Genomic DNA, 18,803 nt, shown 5'->3' on the forward strand with positions numbered 1-18,803 from the left:
CTCCAGGGCAGTGGGTGCTGAAGGTCAGGACAGTGATCCCCCAAAGACAGGGAGCCCAGGGATGGGTAACATCAGAAGCAGGTCTGGTAACCCAAGCCCAGTCCCAGCATTTTACATGTGATCTGCCTCTTGAGCCACGTGCTTGTGCTGGATGGAGGCTGAGCTGGTAACTGAGCTCTGCAGCCTCTGCATGTCTCAAATTTACCTCCTTCAAAACTCCCCCAACCAGAACTATTCCCACCCATATCTTAGACTGGGACCCTTAAGTCTAAAACGAGTGGTGTTTTATTGTCCCAAAGGGACATTTGTAGCCCTTCTGCTGTATTTTACACTTAAAACTCACTGGATGACAGAGCTGAGCTCTGAAATGTGGGCACTGTCCTGCCAGTCCCACGAGGCTCACATTCCATCCTGCATTTTAGAGCACAGATCTGAGCCCTCAAGTGTTTATCCCAACCTGTCCTTGCTCCACATCTCTCCTTGACTGCTGGAGAAAGGAGCCAAGGGAAAAAGCTTATTGCAGAAACAAGCCATGCAAGCCTTATGCTTGTGTTTCTTCTTCAAGAAACATCAGAAGATGCAACAAAACCATGGCTCAGCTGCCACTTGGATGTTTCAGGCAGCCCCTGTGGCCTGCACACCTGGGGCAGCTCTGGGGGGGCAGCACCAGGCAGGGCTGGTTGGGACAGCCCAGCCAAGGCACCGCTACTATCGCCGTCCTATAATTGTGTTCTCTCCTAGCAGGATTTGGAAGAGGAACCAGTGTGGTTAACTATGAAGATGAGTCCTGGCACGATTACTGTTTCAAATGCACAAAGTGTGCCCGTGGGCTGGCCAACAAGCGCTTTGTTTGCCATAATGGAAAAATTTATTGTGCTGAGTGTCCCAAACGACTGTAAATGAGCAGATGTAAGATGGATTTTAAAGCCCTGCTTTCCCAAACAGCCCTGGTAAAAGAGCAGGTTTTTGCATGTTGAGAGTTTTAACTTTTTCCATTTTAGTGTAAGAACTAAATTAGCCTCAATATACTGGGTTTGACTTTGAAGATCGTGCAGTACAAAAGCATGTAGCCTTGCAAAAATCTAACCCTGTTTCCAAGTAACTCCTAGTGTAAAGGCTTGAAATGCTGTTAGATTTAGAGATCCACACACTGCATTATCTGTGTGTGGCTTAAACTAAAACAAATCTAGTTTTAAACTTATCTGCTATATGATTAAGCTTGGCACTTAACTGAAGTGGGTTTGACAAGGCATGCACCTCCAACAAAGAGATGCAAAGATTGCATGTGGGATCAGAGGGATCCATTATTATGCTTCTACAAGTACAGATACACAACAAACACTGCACCATTAATAAGTAATAAATACCTTAGCTTACTCTACAACACCACATTGCAGCACATGTAAGGAATGGCTTCATCTTACAGATAGCAATGTTTTGGCAGTGACATTTAGCTTAGTTAAGTTTCCATAACCTTGTTTTAGTCTTGATTTCTGTGTGGTTTGCCTGCAAGTTTTCCTCATCAGCTTTTTTTATATTATTGTTTAAACAAGGCTGTCTATGTATAATTATTAATCCATTAACAAGTAGTAAATCTTTCACCTACAACATGCACATGCATTTACAAGTGCCTTAAAAATAGCTCATCCAAGGCTAGCTCTCCTATCATGTCAGTGTATGTTTAGTGACTGAATAAAAGTGAGACTAGTGCCTGCTTGGAATCCATAGTCTGGAAATTATTTTTTTTCATTTTGACATCTTATATGATTGACATGTCTTAGGGCTAAGCTACTGAAACCAAGTCTACTACATTGATACTGGCAAAGTAAGAGTCAGCTGTGCTGTCATTGCACCCTTAAGTATCTGAGGACTAAAGCAACAATTTCCATAAACCAATTATTTTTTTTTAATATATAACTGACACTGGACCATCTGCCAGAAACAGCCTGTGTGAAAAAGCCCTTTGGAGAGCATATGTACAGCCACCATTCATGCACAGATCCACCACGCTTCAGCAACCTGAATGCTGGTTTAAGGAAGTTTTTTTCCACAGTAGTGAAATACTTTATCAACTGGATCTGCTCCAGCCATTCCCTTTCAACAACTGATAAAGAACCCTTGCAAGAAAATGAAAGGCAGCATCTTGCTGGTCACTGCTCCACTGCTGGACTCACCCTCACAACACAGAGATGCTGCTGCTGCAGGGGAAAGGCAAAGGCTGGCAGGGAAAAGCAGGTTAAAGAATCCCTCAGTTCAGAACACGCCATCAGCACGGACAAACACAGCAAGAGCTGAAGGTGTTAGTGCAAATCCCCTCCCAACCACACAGGCAGCTAGTGTGGCAATCTGGAGCAGTTAGAGCAGCACCAGAGTGCATCCCAAGGCAGGTCAGCATGGCAAGGGGTGGAGAGGCCTAGTAAGGTGACATTTAACATTACAGAAATAAAGCATTGTTCAACTGCAAAGTTTATTTAACTGTGCACACGTATTTACACAGGGCTGGAGCAGGCCAGCCAACAAATCTCAGCACAGAAAAAATATCGGCATCTTTGTTAGAATGATTGTCTCTGCCAGAACAAACAGCTATCATACAAAAATACAGTTCTCCTTTCACCTAAGGCACTGCTCTAAAATCTAAAACAGTTCTACAGGATCTCTGAACAGCAAGAGGGGAAGGCTGAGGGCTTCTGTTGCAGCACAGGTGTGCTTCCAGCAACCCCAGTGCACACACAGCTGCTGCTGGCCTGCACCACTGCCACCGAGGGAGCAGCCAGTGGCTTGGAGCAGGTTTTGAGACAGCTGCTTTTAAAGTAATGACCTATCCAGTCTATCTGTTACAGGAGACAACAAGGCTGCATTATTACTTTTAGTAGCAATTTTCAGAAGATGCTTCGTTAAACTCTTCATGCTGAAAAAAGCAGGCAAATTCAGGTTAAATAGATTATTTAATGCAGGCTTTAGGGGAAGGGAAATATATATGCAGTTTGCAGCCACTGTTATAGAGCTGGAACTGGAACACTTGGAATAATTAACATGAACAAAACATGACTTCAATGGTCTAATACTGTTATGTACACAATAAAATAATACTTCCATAAGTGTAGATAAATAAGTAATTCAAAAGGAAAACATTTTTTAAAAGCTAACACCTTAAACTGCACCAACAGACAAATCTAGGGACTCAACATTTTTGCAATGTATTAGAGCACATGCTGAAAAATGTTTTGATGTTTGCCAATAGATTAAAACATATTAGTGATGGTACAACACTTGCATTTTGAAACTGCCAATATTTTCACATTAGATAAGGAATTTTTCTTCTCCATTCAAAATTGAAAATACTCAATTTTGCATTTTTAAATAGCACATGAACCAACAAGCAACAACATTTTTCTAGACATTAAAAAGGGAGTTCAGCTTTAACATACACTGAGTGAGTCTTTTATTTCATCAAGATCATTTTAGAAATATGCAAAGTCTGCAGCTAAGTGGGGAGCCTCCAGTGGCATGTTCTACATGATACTGATATGAAAATAATAATAAAAAAAAGACTCAATCAGGTTACTGTAAAGTCTGTAAAGGGGAAACAAGGAATAACTTGAACTTGGAAACTTTAACAATTAGCTAAACGAACAAAAAAAGAACATTAGCACAACAGTTTCCCTGAAATGTTTCAAGGTGCAAATTAGAAGTTTGTCATCCCTCCCCTGTTGTTTTTTGCAAACTTGAAGATGGATAAAGGTAAACAAGCAGCTTTTTCAAAACAAGGCCTTCGGTACTTGAGAAAACACTGGATTACTGAAGTGCAATCAGATTATTTCCAGGTCTCTAGTGTTCACAGTTCTGTCCAAAGAGCAAAGAAAAGAAAACATTTAACCATCATAACTGTGTGTATGCCACATGCATCCATCATCACTGTCAGTCTACATCCAGGAGTGAGCACAGAACCACTTGGTCACTTACAGTCCAAAACCAGCACAGTAGACTTTCTTTCTTTTTACAGGAATATTAGGAATATTACAGGAATTTCAAAGTTATGTACAGAATTCTTAAACTGTATTACATTTAAAAATTTTCAAGCTCAAAATTAAAAGGCCACACTTCCTTCACTAAAAAGTTAATGAGTCTGCTCACAAGAAAAAGTGAACAGCAGAACCACAATAAATGTGTCTGTCCCATGGCCCTGTTTGGTGTGGCCTCAAGGGACGCCCTCATCAGGGTGTGCCCATGGAACTCAAATTCACCGGACGCAGAGTGACAGAGGAGACTCAGGAAACAGCTCAGTCTAGGAAAGTGCTACACTTTAATCAAGGAAAGTGCTACACATCACTGGAAGGAAATGTGGATAGCAAGGCTTGTTCTTCCACTAGCATTCACTTCAACTGATCACACAGTCATTTATCCCATGGAAAGAGATCTCCTGTGAAAACAGCCCTTTGGGGTTTGGCTCCAACACCAGAGAAGTCCATTCTTACATAAACTGCTTTCTGAAGCTTCTCTGACACACTATGCACTGTACTGCATCAGGGCTTGGCTTCTCAAGTACATGAGGCTTGAGATGCAGCCCTGCCTCTTTCAGGAAATTCAGAATATTTTGTGTACAGCTTTACTACTCCTCCCAAAATGTAACACAACCATCTGTGGAATTTCAGGTTGGTGTTACCTGCCTCAGTGTAGTGAAAGACTGTTCTACAATAAGTAGAGAGGACAGCTAATACACTGCTAAGAGACTGAGGAGACCCTGTAAGACCACACAGGTCAGCATCAAAAACAGAACATGCCTAGGAGTGAAAAGATCTGGTGTGTAGAGTTACATCAGACACCTTTTAAACTATTTTGTATCTTCAAAAGTAACATGTGCCATTTAACATGTCTTAGAAAAACCTTAAATACAACAGCTTCAATGCTGTTTGGAACTTCACACGGGCTCAGCTGTGTCTTTGGAAGAGCCTTAATGTTGGGCCTTATCAAGTCCCTAAAAAGGCATCAGTTGGTGACTCCTTTTGACAGAATTCAAGTTAAAAGCACTAAAGAAAGAGCCTTCCCTCCAGTCTACACACTGGAAAAAGTGCCTTGAAAATAAGAAGCTGTAGTTAAGGCAAGGAGAGCAAAACACAAGGAGGTGAATTGCCTAGCCAGGGGAAGAGAAAGACAGGGAAGTCAGCTTGGATTACCTGATGAAGCATCTATAGGTTTGGTCAATGAATTCACTGCACCATCTTCCTCAAAAGCCAATTTGGGACTAGAAGGTAGTGTAGCAGCATCATTCAAGTTTTGATTACAGTTACCAGCAGAGATGCTGTCCGAGCTCAGTTTGGTTGACTTGGAATGTACTCCAACATCAATGAACTCCTCAAAAGTCCAGGACCCAGATTTTCCATTAAGATTCTGAATAAGTCCAATTGTATGATCAGCTCCATGAACACCCAACTTCCCCGAGTCATCAATAACCGCTTCTTTTGCAGGATGACTACAAAAAACAGAGAATGGAAAAATAAAAAGCTTGTGTTGCAGTTTCCACATGTTTAACCTTTACATTGATTCCAGGACAGATAATTAACAGTCTGCATACTCTGCAAAGCACTGAATATCCCACAGGGTTCCCTGACAAGCTTCAGCTGCCACACAGAGTCTCCCCTCCAAGAGCCAATGGGGAAGAACAACTCAGCAATATATACTCATTTTTTACTATACTGACAGCCCTCAGGTAAGGTTTCTGCCTCTAGAAATTTGATATAAGAAAGTAACAAGTTTAAAGCTTTGATTATAAAGTCTTGATTTTTGTAGGGTGCATTTTTAATTTTTTTTCTCCAGCTAAGATTTTTTGAACACAAAACTTAGTCTCAGAAGACCAGCAATATTTAAAACAGATTCAAAAGCTAAACCCAAATTATGGATGAATTTTCACTCATTCTTAGAAAATCATGGAAATGTCTTTATATTCCATCACTGGAGGAATGACATTAATTTATCATCACTTTAAAAAAGTGTTCATAATGTCATTTCTAAATCATTAGCATTTAGATGAGCAAATGGAACAAGCATCAGAGGACAAATTTTCCAGTAGTAGATGAAAAAGCTTTATGTTAAAAAAAAAAAAATTGAAACAGTAAAAAACCCAAATTCTTCACTAAGGGAGGCTTCTGCATTGTATCTTGTGCTTTGGCACAACTGACAGTGTTCTAGAGCTTTCTGCAGGTTATTCTTCCTTTTCAGTGTTATCTTCCTCCCTCTTGTTTCATGTTTTGTTAATGAGAAGAACTGCAAGGCATTTAAATGAAAAAGGTTTCAAGGCAATTTCAGTTTTTATAATCAACATTGCCATGTTGCTGGCTGTGTGTCTCACTCCTCAGCAAAGGCAGCACTGTTAACAAGGTGCCATCTAAACAAACAATGATGCTGAGCTACCTGCCCTGTGTGAGGCTGTGAGCTGACAGCACACACCACATGGCTGGAGAAAGGCACACAGACCCCACGGAGCCAGCAAGGTGCTGCAGACAGCACTGATTCATTTAAACACAGACAAGAACTCTCTTGTGGGAGAGCTCAGTGCTCCCACAGTACAGCAGACTCACCTGGAATCCTTTAGCTCAGAAACACACAGAGACCCCTCGTCACTTTTCAAGTCACTTCCATTCATGAACACTTCACTGGCCTTCAACTCTGACTCATCTTGTGCCTCAGATTCTGCAGAGATCATGCTTTGTGCAGTCTCTAAACAATCTTCTGCCTCCCCCTTGATGTCCTGGAGCAAGTCAACACCATTTAGCTTTCCTGCACATTGTGGGGAGGGGGGGGGAGAGAAAATTAAATGCAAGAGAGAAAAGAACGTGAGTAGCAGAATTGTTATTCTAGATGAATAAAATACAAGTGCCAAAATAATATTTCCAGCCAAACCCCGAGGCACTTGGCTTCAATAGATTTGTCTACAGACAAGCTGCCTATATCAACATGAAATTTGTTTTTCATCTTCAAAAATCCACTTGTAAAATGAAAGCATGCTGCCTGAATTTCACTCTCAAATAATTTTGACTGATTCTCTGTTCAAGGGAGTCCCCCGGCATCTCTGGGACTGGTGTCTCAGGCCATCCCAGTGCTGTTAGGACTGCAACAGAGCTTAAACATCACTGGAACTCACTGCCACCCAGGCCTGACTCCCTCAGCTTCCTTACCTGGCTGACCAGTCTTCTCAAGACCCAACTCCTCCTCCTCTTCAATATCCTCTCCCTCCATCACCTCCGAGACAGACTTCCCTTCATTCTGCAACTGAATTGCCACAGTGTTATTTGGAACAACTCCCTGTCCTCCACAGTTTCACAAATTCAGTCACAGCTCCCACACAAGACCATTCTGGGTCCAGAAGTGAGGCCACATGAATTCAAAGGCTCACAGACAACCAGGTCACCCAGGAACATGTGCTCTGCAGAGCCAGAGCCTGTGGGACCCACTTCCACCTCCCACCTATTATTCATGAGATCCTTTTCCCCTCATTTCTCCAAGGTGTGTGCTAAATTTTTATTGATTTTCAGCGACTGGAAGACTTGAATATTTGAATGTTCAAAGAGGAACAACTATTCCTCAATATGTACAATTTTCCAAAAAACTTAGGTCACTGCATTAACAAAAATACATCCAGTTTACTGTAGCAATAGCAATCCAAAGAGAATTGCTCTAAACAATTCTTTTGCTTTAAGCAAACAAATGATGCCAGAATTCTAAGTTTTCTGGCAGAATGCATACAGTTGAAAAAAAATCCATTACTAAGGAGTGTTTGGTTAAAACAGTGTTTTAAAAACCAGTCTGGAAGTGATAACACCAGATAACATTGTGTCTACAGGCCTAGAACAAAAAAGTAACAAAGACTCTTCACACAGCAAGCAAAGCAGAAGAATGTGTGCAATGGCAAGCTACTGGAAATTATTCTGGTGCACCAGAACTCTGCACTTCCTGTGGAAGCCATTTTGTGTAAAGATAACAGAGGAAGACAGGATACAAGGCAAAAAGTCCTTTTCTGTCATTATACAGATCAAAGTACCTTGGACTCGTTTTGATCCGATTTCCGTGTTCTTTTCATTATTTCTTCGATTCTCTGTTAAAACATGGAGAACATTTACAATGACTTACAGAACTTTATATTTCAGCATTCTGGTTAAAATTCATCAATCATAATATATTTTCATATTTCATGAGTGTACTATTTTCATCAATGTTTTTAAATCTCACAAATCAGAGCTGGCAGCCTTGAAAAAAAACCACACTTCTATTTAATTGCATCTGTGACCATTTGCCTGTTCATTTTAGGCTGAGAATTCAAAACAGGCTACCTTTTTCCTTTCAAGCCTTTCCTGCATATTTTGCTGCATAATCCTCTCCCTTTCCAGTCGCTGTCTTTCAGCCTCTTCTTGAGCTTTTGCTTCAGCTTCTTCTTTCTGAAAATAAAACAAAAAGAAGAGAGCACCCAGTGCATAACTTATTCCAACAGTAAAAAGCAAAAGGAGTTATAGAATCTAGTTCAACACAGACAGGAACATCAGACAATCACTATTCAATATGACCACACACTACAATTAAATGTCAATTACCTAGTTACTGACATGAAATATATATTACTATGATATTAAAAAACTGAAACCAACTATATTGAGGTAATGCAAATGTTCTGAATGTTGCTGAGATACTGAATGTTGCTGTTCAGACTATGCTTTGGGATGAACATTTGGCTAATGAGGACAATCTATAAAGTAACAAGACAGCAATTAAATTCTGAATGTGTCAAGGTTAACTTAAAAATCTTGGCAGTTGGGTATTGCCACCAAGACACTTGGTGCTGAACATCTTCTACTCCTTCTACACTGGAAAATCTTTTCCAGTATAACTGCCAAGAAGACAGAAACATAGTTAACACTCTGAGTAATTGCTGTTAACAAACATTTAAAGAAATATCCAGACACATGGCAAAACCATTCACAGCTCTTTGAACACGAAGAATTTCAATGTAAAACTGTTTTAGTTTTCAGAATTAATCTAACTTAAGGAAAGCCTGCTTTCTGCAGAACTGCTCCCTTCAGTTCAAAGGATGCCTTTGTAAAGGTACTTGCTGTGGAAGACTATTCAGCAACAGGATAAGCAGACTTGGAAACACTACCAGTCTTTCTTTGAGAGGAATCAGAATAAACCAGATTACTTTCCAGACAGACCATCTTCTTGTAACTCATAGCTGTCTGCTGGTAAAGTGGGCTCAGTACAAATATTTTACATATGCAAAACAGCATCCCTGATGACTAAAAAAAAATATTCCAAAATAGCTGCTTCTGCCCACACTTGAATTTACTAAATGCTAGGGGAAAAAATTAAAAATCACAGAGACCAGGGCAAGGAAAAGACCTACAGACAGTCTCAAATCCATCTCAGACAGGATGAACTCAGCCTCACATCATGCCTGACAGATTTGTCAAAACCATTCTGTGAAAGAAAAATCAAAGACAACCCTCTTGAAACCACAGCAGCAGCTTCTTCCAGGAACCCAGCTGGAGGCACAGACCTGCTGTTGAAGCTCTGCAAGTTTCTCCTGCTCCTCCTGCTCCCGGCGGAGCCTCTCCTCCTCAGCCTGTCTCTGCTGCTCCTCCTGAGTCTGCCTCCTTTCCTCCTCCTGCTTCCGCAGCTCCTCCTCCCGCCGCGCCTTCTCCTCAGCTGCTCTCCTGGCCACTTCTTCTTCTCTGATTCTACAATTTCCAAGGTACAGATTACTGGGTATTTATTTCTTTAAAAGTGTGCATGCACAAGAGACAGAGTAGGAAAGCAAGAAAGTTCCAGGCAGTCAGAAATAACTGGATAAAGACACTTTCTGGTGTGGATTTACGAAAGCCACTATCCAGACTTGTCAAAGTGAAAATTGGAATAACTTGGAAGAAATTATCTGTGAATAAATGCTCTTTGCTGATTAAGCCAAGGCAGGTTGCTCCAATAATGGAATGTTTGATTGAGAACTTGATTAAGCAATGACCATCTAATAAAAACCATCTGCAACCATGACATGAATGAAGCTTATCATCACTGTCAAACATAAATTTAGTGGGATTCCCTAAAAGACTGTTTCTTCTATACCCTGAATTCAGAGATACTCTGAAGGTGTACACTGCCAGCTCTTGCAGACATACAGAGCAGATCTGATGACATATTTCTAGAGCAGATTATATGCAAATTTCTGACAGCTTCATAACCACAACTGGGAAAGCGACAAAATCTGACATTCCACCCTGTTTACAGAAGCAGACAGGTGACCCCTGATCTGGAACAAGTTTAGTCAGCACTAACTTAGCCATTTAATTCAACAACTTCTATGCAGTGAACAAAATGCACACTGATTTAACACTTTGAATTACTTGCCTGCAACATTTCTGATCCATATTTCATATCACTAAAGTGAGATTTAATGTACCATCAAACCACTGCCTAAGCTGATGAAAGAAAAGTTTAATACAGAGAGTTTGACTCTTTCAAACCAAATACAAACAAACCAAACACAAGCGGTGCAAAAAGCACATTCTAGTTGAGAAACAAAAGCCCCACTGGTATCTGGAAGGAAAAAGAAGCAGTGATTTCACAGGGACTGTGCATTACATATGTACTGAGAAATAAACTGATGTTACACACAATAGCTTGTCCCAGGTTGGTGCCAGCGCCTCTCAGCTTCAGGAACTGTATTAACATGTGCAGGAACTTAAATTAAAACTTAGAAAACATATACAGCTGGAGTGTCCTTTCCAACCACATCCCACCACTGAAAGCATCCCTTTCTTCCCCTCAATTGTTACCTTTCCTCTTCTTGCCTCTGAATTCTTTCTTGGTCTTCACGCTCTCTTTGCTCCCGTGCCAGACGTCGCTTCTCTGTCAGGATTTTAGCAGCTTCTTCAGCTGTGGTGGTCCCTGCTACTGTTTTGCTACCTGATTCTGCAAAGGTTAAAAGAATCTGCTGTTAGAAAGTTCCAGGAACTTAAAACTATGAAAGATGTTATCTCTGTGAGATGAGATCTTATGCCCAACTGATTCAGTATCTTTTCCATCAGTGCTCATCACACAGTGATTGCATCCTTATCTGTAACAGGCCTGCAAGAGCCAAAGGGGAGCCCTGGAGATGCAGAGCCACGATATCTGACACTGAAATAGTAACAGCTCATTTCAACACTGATCCAGCCATATTCCAGATCATACACTTCAAGATACTCTCCATTTATCACAGCATTTAAAAACATGTCTCTGACAAGACACCCTCATTTCTGTAATGTTTGAACACTGATAAGAAAACTGGAAAAAATCTGCTTTAGGAAATACCTTTCACTTCCTTCTAATAAAACTGAACACACAGGACCCTAAAGAAGAAATTATCATTCTTCTATTTTTCTTGTTTCATAACATTAACATTCATTTATATTTACTGAGTATCTTGCTGTGCAAATGCTCATCATTTTATCTGGCCCTGAAGGCACATACTAATGACTTCAGTAATACCATATTTCAATACATCAGCAACCAATCAATTTCCAATTTACATGGAGATCAAAACAGCTTAATCACCAGGTGAGTAAATCTTTGCAGGTCCTGCTGTTTATGCTTCTTCATGACCTGCCTGGTGTTCAGGTGTCTGAACATCAGAGGCACTATTACAAATTAACATCAGGAAAAAAGTCAAAACAGAACCATCTTGGCATCCAGCTGCTCTCAATATTTAAACTGAAAGAACTCTGATTTCTATCAGGTATTCCCTAGAAGTATTTTGGTTTGAATGAGATTTAAGAGCTCATCATCTGAATATTCAGAGAATCAGTTCCTGATGTCAGTAGAGCAGCAGCATCATAATGTTGGTGAGGACCTGCCTTTCTCCTGAACATTTCACAAATCAGCACATGTATGTTTGCTTAACATTTATAAAGCATTGAAGTCAAGGTACTTTTAATGAACTATGACATCAGGGTTTGACCACTTGTTTTACTTCTGACCTGAAGACAAATCATTCAAAACACAATGTCATCATTAGGAACTTTAATACCTGAAAAGCTGCTTAGGCCCCACGGACACACAATCACTACCTGCAACTGCAGGATATAATTACACACAGCAAACTCTCAGCAGCTGAATCATGGCTGTCTTTTGTGCATAAAAATTGTCCTCGCAGTCCTAAGAGAAGCATTTCAGCACTGATGTAGTGCAGGCATAGATAGTGTTCTAACATTTAGATTTACCCAAAGCTGAGAAAACACCACCTCCCCAGACAACACACTGCTTCTGATGTGGGAAAAGTTGCAGTCATGTTGGTACTAACAAAAATCAGCCATGAGTGTTCCAAATTTGAACTCAGTCAAAAGGGGTCCTCCTCCTTCTGAGCAAGAAAGACCATTTTGCATTTACAAAACCATTAGCAGATCTGCCTATTCAAGACAGGCAGATGCTTTTCTTCCAATATTCTGAAACTTCCTAGGTTTCATTTACTGTTGCCAGTGTACAGCCATGAAGAATGTCTCTCTCTTCCTCTGCCATATGAGTGTACTTTCTGTTCAGACTACTCACTTTTCACAGCAGAGGCCATTTTTTTTGTTGCAGGTTTGCCATCTGTCCCAGTTGTATCAAATTTGGTTGACACTTAATGTCAGGTTTAACCTATTTCCCCTCAAAACTGAACCTAAATAAGACAACCTAATGCTCAGCAAGAAGCCTAAAGGTTTTAGACTTAAGTTCTAGGGTTCCAGCATGACGACAGCTTAAGAATGATATCTGGTATTGACAGAAGAAAATTAGTCACAACAGTTCAGAACACTGCAGATATGGAAAGAACAGGGGGAAAAAAGAAGAAAGGGTTGGGGACCTTCCCACTGCATTCTCACTTCTGCAGTTTTACTGATGATTTCCATATGGGTACTTCAATACTGTTTTCATCTCCATGTATCCCTGTACAGCCTGTTTCCATAGGGCAGGACATGAGATTTTCCAACATGATTGCTAACATGCCATAAGAAAATTCTGACTGTCTTTTGCACTCAGCTTCCTTTTCCTTGTACTCCTAGTCATTCTTTTTATCAAAGGACTTCCCTCTTTGTAAGGAAAGGGGAAAGAGAGAAAGATGCAAGAGAAACAATCTCTGAACACTTGCAAAATGTAGTACTAGCTGGATGGAGGGAAGATTCCAACAGATTTCAAGGTAAGTAGTTAATTCACAATTAATCTAGGAATCGTATTTCAAAGCCTTCAATACCCAGATACACAAAATGTGAGGCTCCATGATAGTTTATTACCTATCATCATGCATAAGGTGAGAGCTCATGAAGGAGCACTTCTTATGCTTTAAGTTGAACAAGCCTTTTAATTCTCAGAGAAGCTGCGAGAGGCTGCTGCCAGAAATGACAACTGCTCCAGTCACTGAAAAATAAAAAGTGTTTTACTGTGGAACAGTATATTGCAAGAGGAAGACAAAAAACAAGACAAAAACTTGATTGCTGTCGGCAACAGGCAAACAAGTTCAGTTTGAAGGAGAAGAGATGGGATATGAAGATACAATTGCACAAAGCTGAAAGTAGGCTAAACCTACAAGACCTAGAGACTGATTTGCCACATGCCATTCACTGGTGTGCTCTGACTTCAGAAGCTGTCTGGGACAGGGAATTGCACCAACCCATGGGTGAACTGCTGACATAGACCTGTAAAATGAAAATTGCCTTGAAAACTGAAAGGAACTTCTTAAGAAAAAATATTTTTGCCTCATATAGCAATATTGCAGTGTACCTAAACATTCAAAGAGAGAAATGAAATAATCTCTTATTTTGAAGAACATGCCCACTATTTCCTTTTGTTCTATGTGTCAAACAAAGAAGAAGAGCTTTGCCCAGCCCCAGTAGGAATCACAACAAAGATGACTATTTTGAGATTAGAAATAAACTAATAGGAAAACAGATAAACTGGGTTAGTACAGTTTCAGAAGTCAGTATAGAGAGGAGACAGATCAGGCATCCAAGGAACAAGGACAGAGCTTCTTGTTCCAGAACAACTGGGAGATACAGGACTAGGACACATCATTATGGAGGCTTCAACCAGCTGATGACATTGACCAGAAGTGATGATGCTCTGAGGCACACAAGACATTTATCCACAGTATGGCAGCACACTCAGGGATGGACATTCTGACTGCAAAGACAAAGGACGTGACAGAAGAGACGGATGTGGGACTTTGTACAAACATCCACCTCTGAAAGCCAGGCTTCCTTGCACAGGAACACATGCCCAGAGAGCTCTACCATGAGTTCTTCAGGTGAATGACACTTCTTCACATCCAACAGAAGCCATGTCAGAAGGAGCCTCAGAAGTGGCAGAGAGTAGGAGCAGCCCAGGGAAGCACACAGGAACATGCAGTAACGTGCAGCAAACACATGTCCCCACTTACCTGCTGTGTGAGGGACTCACCCCCAGCACTGCCCACTGGCTCTAACTTACATTCTAAAGATCCCTCCTTTTCCTGTCAAGGGTCCCCTAAGTCCTTCTGCACAGTGAACTTGCCTGCCAGACCTTATCAGAAGGCTCTCCCAGATTCTGCTGGAGATGGCAGCTGGCATTTTCCCCAGGGACAGAGGCCAGGCTCAGGGCACAATGAAGAGCACTAGAACACTAATTACTTATGTGGTACATGACTTTCCTGAATCTACCAGGAAAACTTCTCAGTGTGACTTGTGAACTGATCACAAGGCAGCAATGACTGCACACTCACTGGAACTTAGGCCAAGGCAGCCTTCAAGCATTGTGAAAACTTTCTCTCATCCTGTGACGAACAGGAGCTGATTTTGTCCTCCAAGAAGGTCTCTACAGGAGCACTTTAAGAACCACCAACTGAACTGAAAGACCTTTGTGTAGTTTAACTACTGACTTTATAAACCTAAGCTAGCAGATCCCTCAGCTAGAGCAGCTGAAACCCAAAAGGCAAAGAGGATTTCTGCTTTTTTTAAAATTACAATACAAGTAGTAATATTGAAAGCTCCTGACTTAAATCTCCTAGTCAAATAAACCAACCACTGCATTAAAATTCACATCCCAAAGTCATAACATAAAAACTATTATATAATGAGCAATGAACATGTTCTGTCTTAGAGCATCCTACCCTCCAGGGCTCTGCCTCACCAGCCAGTTGTTTCCCCACTCCTAGCACACACTGGAGAGGCCTGGAGCAGGAGTGAGTCAGACACTGAGGAACACCCACCTTCTTTGGTCTTTGTGCTAGCTGCTCCTGCATCCCTCTCCAAGGCTAGGGAAGCACCTTGCTCTTGTCCTATTCCTTCTGTGCTCTTATCCTTTGGTTTGCTCTCTGCTTCAGTTTTCTTTTTGGTAATGTTTATAACACTTGGTGTGAGAGATGGACGCTGGATGGGTGCTGGTTTAGAGACTGGAGTAGGAGATGGTGGCCTTTGTTTAGACACACCAGGTGAAGGTGGGCGAGTCTTCTGCCTGTTGAAATAAAGAGTATTTTTCAGAGCTGCCTGTTGAAATAAAGAGTATTCTGCCTGTTGAAATAAAGAGTACTTTTCAGAGCTAACAATGAAAACCTCAACCACGCACCTCAGAAGAGCAGTCTCCTTTGTTTAGTTTATATTACATACCTCACTTTTAAAAGTAAATCCACCCACAAATTACTGGTGCCTTCCCTATAAAACTCAAACCAGGATTCCAAGACACCTTGGGCACCCGGCCTTGCTACCTGGGGCTAACATCAGAACAGGATTGCTGGCCCAGATCTCCATTTAATTCACATCTAGGATGAACCTCATGATTCCAACCCAAGAAACTTCCTGTGCTAATACAGGTGGAACACTTTATTCAAAAGCTTGCAGACTTTCGCTGGTTTTAGTGCACAGACTGCACAGAAGATCAGGGTGTGTTTTGTCTGCACAACAAAGGTTGAAGAAAAGCTGCATCCCTACTTTGGGAAAGGGAAATTGGACCCAAAATGAAGACATTTCTGTACAAACATGGCATAGCATAGGTAATCCAAACTCTAACAGCTCAGCTGTCTTGAGAGAGGAAGAAGTCTTCATTTTGTGCTGAATAAAAGGTATTTACACATACCTGACTGCAGAAAGGGTTGAGCCTGGGCACGTACCTGACTGCAGAAGGGGATGGAGGACGCTTCACCAAATTAGCAGGAGAGGGGGATCTTCTACGGGCAGACACGGATGGTGAGGGAGGGCGCCTCAAGCCAGAGCCTGGGGATGGTTTTTCTGTCTCTGATTTCTAGAAGATAAACAAAACCAAAATATTGCTGACTCTAGAATTGCAGACAGAGGAACTGCTATTTCAACAAACAAGCAAGTGGTCAACAAGACACACTTTGAATTTCCTCTATGTTCCAGAACACAGACCTGGTCTGTGCTTAATTTTTACTGAAGTTAAACTTTGGGAACCATAAGCAGCAAACAGTACTCATTCAAGATATAAGAGAGATCAAGTACCATAAAATTCCAATTTGATTTTAATCCTCTGTATTTTTTAGGCAAATGCTATTGTACATTTCATTAATGCTTACTGAAAGCAGCAGCAAAGAAGGGAAACAGGATCTCATCCTGAGCTGTTCCAACCCCCCAGATTAATAGAAACTTAATTCCTGTGGGTTTTCAACAAACCTGGGTTGAATCAGGTGAACTCGCATCAGATGAAGACACAGAGGACTTCAACCTGTCGATGCTACGGCTGCGCACCGGCACTTTGGGAGCTGGGACTGGGGAACTGATGGAACTGGCTGAAGCTGAACGAGGACAGAGGTGAGATTCTATAAAAGTTAGGAATTTGACAAGACAAAACAAGAACCAAGTGCACAGCATAAGAACAGGAGAGAAGGAAGAGGGAGAAAAAGAGAAAGAGAGATTGTGTGTGTTAGAAACCATACAGGGAAACACCGCAGGCAGTGCACAGTGCAACGGGTCACAGACAGACACCACCACACAATTAGTACTTGGGAAGCAACAGCACCAAGAATAAACACTCTGAAAGCAGCAGTCTGGAGTAGATAAAAATAAAATGCTTTTCCAAAAATGAACCAAATTTGCAGTACACCAGCATTACTTTAATTTTAGTCAAGTTGCATTCGATCACAAACACTTCAGTTTTAATGACTTAGCATCTTTCCTGACAATTTTTTCATGAGAGGTTCAGATTTTAAGCATGTTTCCTCTATACTCAAGGAGGAAACCTACCTTCTTTCAAAGGTGGTGTAAAAGAAATCTATCAAGAGAAATAGGTCAACTATTTAACTATGATACCTTTCCTACCTCAAGTGTCAATCTCTTCACACATAAGATATTGGAAGAAATTTTATCTTATTATTTTTTTACTAACATGATCACAGACAGATAAGCACATATAGATGCAAAAATATTCTAAAGCTAGATATTGGATTCTTCTGTAATTCAAATACATTGTGACAAATGCAGCACTTACTTTTGTAACTTTATGGAAAATACATTTTATTTTTGTATTTACAGCATTTGTAAATGGAGACCTGCATTCTGTTTGTGCACAGGTTGTGTTAAAGCACAGGTACTTTTCTAATGAAATGAAAAAAGTACCTCTAAATAAACTTATAAAAATGTATCTTTAATTCAGCAATAAGGGAGTGTCATGTGCTAATAGTAACAGAAAAAAAGATGGCATTTCCCCACGTGACATGAACTGAAATATTCATGGTAAAATAAAAGCAGCACATACAACAGGTGTGTAAAAATATGACTACTGACTACAAGCCAAAAAATAAATACTGATTATTAGACAAGGGGAACAGTGTGGAAATGTCACCGTTACTGACAAGGACCAAGTGAAATGGTGTAAGATAAAAAATAAAGATGTGATTTCATACTAAAGAAGAAACAAGCAAAACTGGGAACACAAGTTGTAAGGTAAAAGAAGAGAAAGGACTCCACATTGGTTCCACAGATGCATTTGCTGGGGAATTATTAATTAACCAGTAACAATTTCAGGACATGTGGGATGCAGCTAGGGGGGTTAATTCCTGCAAATTCCTGCTCTAGTAAACTGAGCCCTGGTGTGGACATATCAGGTCAGTCTGGACCAACACAAAACTGCTTGAGTTAGCCAGGGTTTCTCTCTTCTATTATACCTTGACTTCTCCTATCAGCTGAACAAAGCCAGCTCAGGGTCCCCTGTATCTCTGGGTAACCCTACTGTCATGTTCCTGCAAGAGTTTCTTCCCCTAAGGAAATTTAATTTTGCACTTTGAAATTACAGGTTTGCTTGTTTTAGTTCCTTTTTCCTTTCATTACGTAGCACTGCTCTAACCAGAATGTCTCAGACTGAGTTGAGGTACAAATGCAGATCTCTGTCAGTTAAAAAAGCCACACACAAAAGCCCCAAAATTAACACCAGCATCTGGTTCTCTGCAAAGCAAGTAAACCAGCACTGGAGTTTAAAAGCCAATATTATATGGTTTTGTAAAGTAAACATGCAACATAGCATATGAATTGGGTATTAATGACCACAGAAAATACTGGGTAAGTAAAATTACACACAACCACGTTTAACTGTCTGATCCAGAGTAGCACAGTTAGCAGCTACCATCTAAGCTCTTGCTTGAAGAGCAACTGTGTAAGACTTTGAGGCTTTGGTGCCCTCCTGTTACCTGAGGGGTCCTGTCCATCAGCCAAGGTAGCAGCACTTTTACTCCTAGCTAGGGAGGCCTGTGTGGGGGCGAGGAGGCGGCTGATTACGCCACTGTCCAGGGGACTGAGCTGGGAGCGGCGAGCTGGATGACAGGAACAAAC

The 18,803-nt window shown here is 41.0% G+C and overlaps 2 protein-coding genes across 9 annotated transcripts in view; one reads left to right on the forward strand and one right to left on the reverse strand.

Annotated features, from left to right (window-relative positions):
- The window catches only part of FHL1 (four and a half LIM domains 1), a 34,599-nt gene extending 32,878 nt beyond the window's left edge, over window positions 1-1,721 (forward strand). For 7 of the 8 annotated variants that reach the window (XM_077185842.1, XM_077185843.1, XM_054641309.2 and 4 more), the window contains exon 6: window positions 742-1,721. In XM_077185842.1, coding sequence (XP_077041957.1) covers window positions 742-899 — 158 coding nt within the window. In that variant the 3' untranslated portion in view covers window positions 900-1,721. The remainder of the gene's footprint in view (window positions 1-741) is intronic. The other variant, XM_077185837.1, reaches the window with a different exon arrangement.
- A 727-nt stretch (window positions 1,722-2,448) lies between these two features.
- The window catches only part of MAP7D3 (MAP7 domain containing 3), a 42,828-nt gene continuing 26,473 nt past the window's right edge, over window positions 2,449-18,803 (reverse strand). Inside the window, exons 10-20 of the mRNA XM_054641314.2 lie at window positions 18,662-18,784; window positions 16,653-16,798; window positions 16,133-16,263; window positions 15,236-15,480; window positions 10,815-10,950; window positions 9,542-9,722; window positions 8,325-8,429; window positions 8,036-8,089; window positions 7,173-7,266; window positions 6,576-6,774; window positions 2,449-5,470 (exon numbers count right to left, since the gene is read on the reverse strand). Coding sequence (XP_054497289.2) covers window positions 5,161-5,470; window positions 6,576-6,774; window positions 7,173-7,266; window positions 8,036-8,089; window positions 8,325-8,429; window positions 9,542-9,722; window positions 10,815-10,950; window positions 15,236-15,480; window positions 16,133-16,263; window positions 16,653-16,798; window positions 18,662-18,784 — 1,724 coding nt within the window. The 3' untranslated portion in view covers window positions 2,449-5,160. The remainder of the gene's footprint in view (window positions 5,471-6,575; window positions 6,775-7,172; window positions 7,267-8,035; window positions 8,090-8,324; window positions 8,430-9,541; window positions 9,723-10,814; window positions 10,951-15,235; window positions 15,481-16,132; window positions 16,264-16,652; window positions 16,799-18,661; window positions 18,785-18,803) is intronic.

Source organism: Agelaius phoeniceus, chromosome 14 (assembly GCF_051311805.1).
Source record: "Agelaius phoeniceus isolate bAgePho1 chromosome 14, bAgePho1.hap1, whole genome shotgun sequence".
NCBI lineage: Eukaryota > Metazoa > Chordata > Aves > Passeriformes > Icteridae > Agelaius > Agelaius phoeniceus.